Below are 1,137 nucleotides of genomic sequence, written 5' to 3'. Positions count from 1 at the left end.
CTGGTCCCGGCTTCGGCGGAGCTGAAAGTCAATCAGTGCTCTTCAAAACCGGCGATGGAGCCGTGGGGACCTCCAGGAGGTGTTTCCTCGCCCTCCCCAGCTGCTCCTCTGGAGCACGCAGAGAGGCGGCCACTCGGGAGCCCCTGGCAGCAGCGTGCAGCGTCCCCAGGCCCAAGGGTGGGACCTGTGAAGGATTTGTCCCCAGCCTCTGCCTGGCTCGGCAGTGCCGTGGTGGCCACCATCACTGTCAGGTCTCCTGCGCTCACCTGGTGGGGATCTCCACAGGCGCCAGCTCCTTGTCGGGCCAGATGTACTTGATGATGATGACCGCTGTGACGTACCACGTGCCAATCACGCTCAGCGAGCTGCGAGAGGGGACAGGAGGCTGTCAGCGTGCTGCCTCCGTGCTCCACGGAGGGTCTCTGCCCAGTCTCTCCAGCCCCATCGTCCTCCCTGCCCCACTCCTGCCCACCAGGAGCACCCCTGCTCTCCCTTCCCACGGGAATATGGCCAGGCACTGTCACCCACTGTCACCCCCTGTCCCCAGAGCAGAGGCCAAGGCACGGGGGTGGGCTGGGTTTTGGGCAGTGATAGAGAAGTGACCCTCCTCGGTGGCCCCGGTCCAGCTCCAGCAGCCGGGTTTCACTGAGATGCTTGGTGGAGCAGGGCTGGGCCGCAGCCCACCGGCCCCAGGACCCCTTACTGGTTCTCCTTGCCCCTGGGTGGCCAACTCCAAAACCAGGGGGTGACACATTTGAAAGCAGCTCTCCCCGGTTCTTCCAGCAAGCAGAAGCGAGGGACACAAGCCCCAGAGTAAGACACAGTGCTCAGCACCTCCTCTGCTTCCCAGATGGGGAAACTGAGGCACGGGAGGGCAGAGGAGGAGACATCCAACCCCTCGGGGGCAAGATCTGGCTCTAGAACCACGGTGTTCCCCCTGCCCGTCCCCTGGAGCCACGCTGGGGCGGGTGCTGGCTGGCTCCCAGCCCCGGAGGGTCTCCCCGCCCACCTGGCGTATTTCTGGAAGCCGATCTCCTTGGGGATGGAGAGGGGCAGGATGAGGAGGAAGGCGGTGATGCTGATGGTGAACTTGCGGTCCGTGTACCAGCGGATGCACACCGGCTGCGCGCGGCGCCT

The 1,137-nt window shown here is 65.1% G+C and overlaps 1 protein-coding gene across 1 annotated transcript in view; it reads right to left on the bottom strand.

Annotated features, from left to right (window-relative positions):
- SLC38A7 (solute carrier family 38, member 7) overlaps positions 1 to 1,137 on the bottom strand; it is a 4,301-nt gene that overhangs the window by 2,295 nt on the left and 869 nt on the right. Inside the window, exons 3-4 of the mRNA XM_010145467.1 lie at positions 1,010 to 1,135; positions 267 to 365 (exon numbers count right to left, since the gene is read on the bottom strand). Of these exons, the coding sequence (XP_010143769.1) occupies positions 267 to 365; positions 1,010 to 1,135 (225 nt within the window). The remainder of the gene's footprint in view (positions 1 to 266; positions 366 to 1,009; positions 1,136 to 1,137) is intronic.

Source organism: Buceros rhinoceros, unplaced genomic scaffold, assembly GCF_000710305.1.
Source record: "Buceros rhinoceros silvestris isolate BGI_N320 unplaced genomic scaffold, ASM71030v1 scaffold23961, whole genome shotgun sequence".
NCBI lineage: Eukaryota > Metazoa > Chordata > Aves > Bucerotiformes > Bucerotidae > Buceros > Buceros rhinoceros.
The sequence above is the reverse complement of the archived record's forward strand: the minus strand, read 5'-3'. Positions and strand labels throughout refer to the sequence as shown.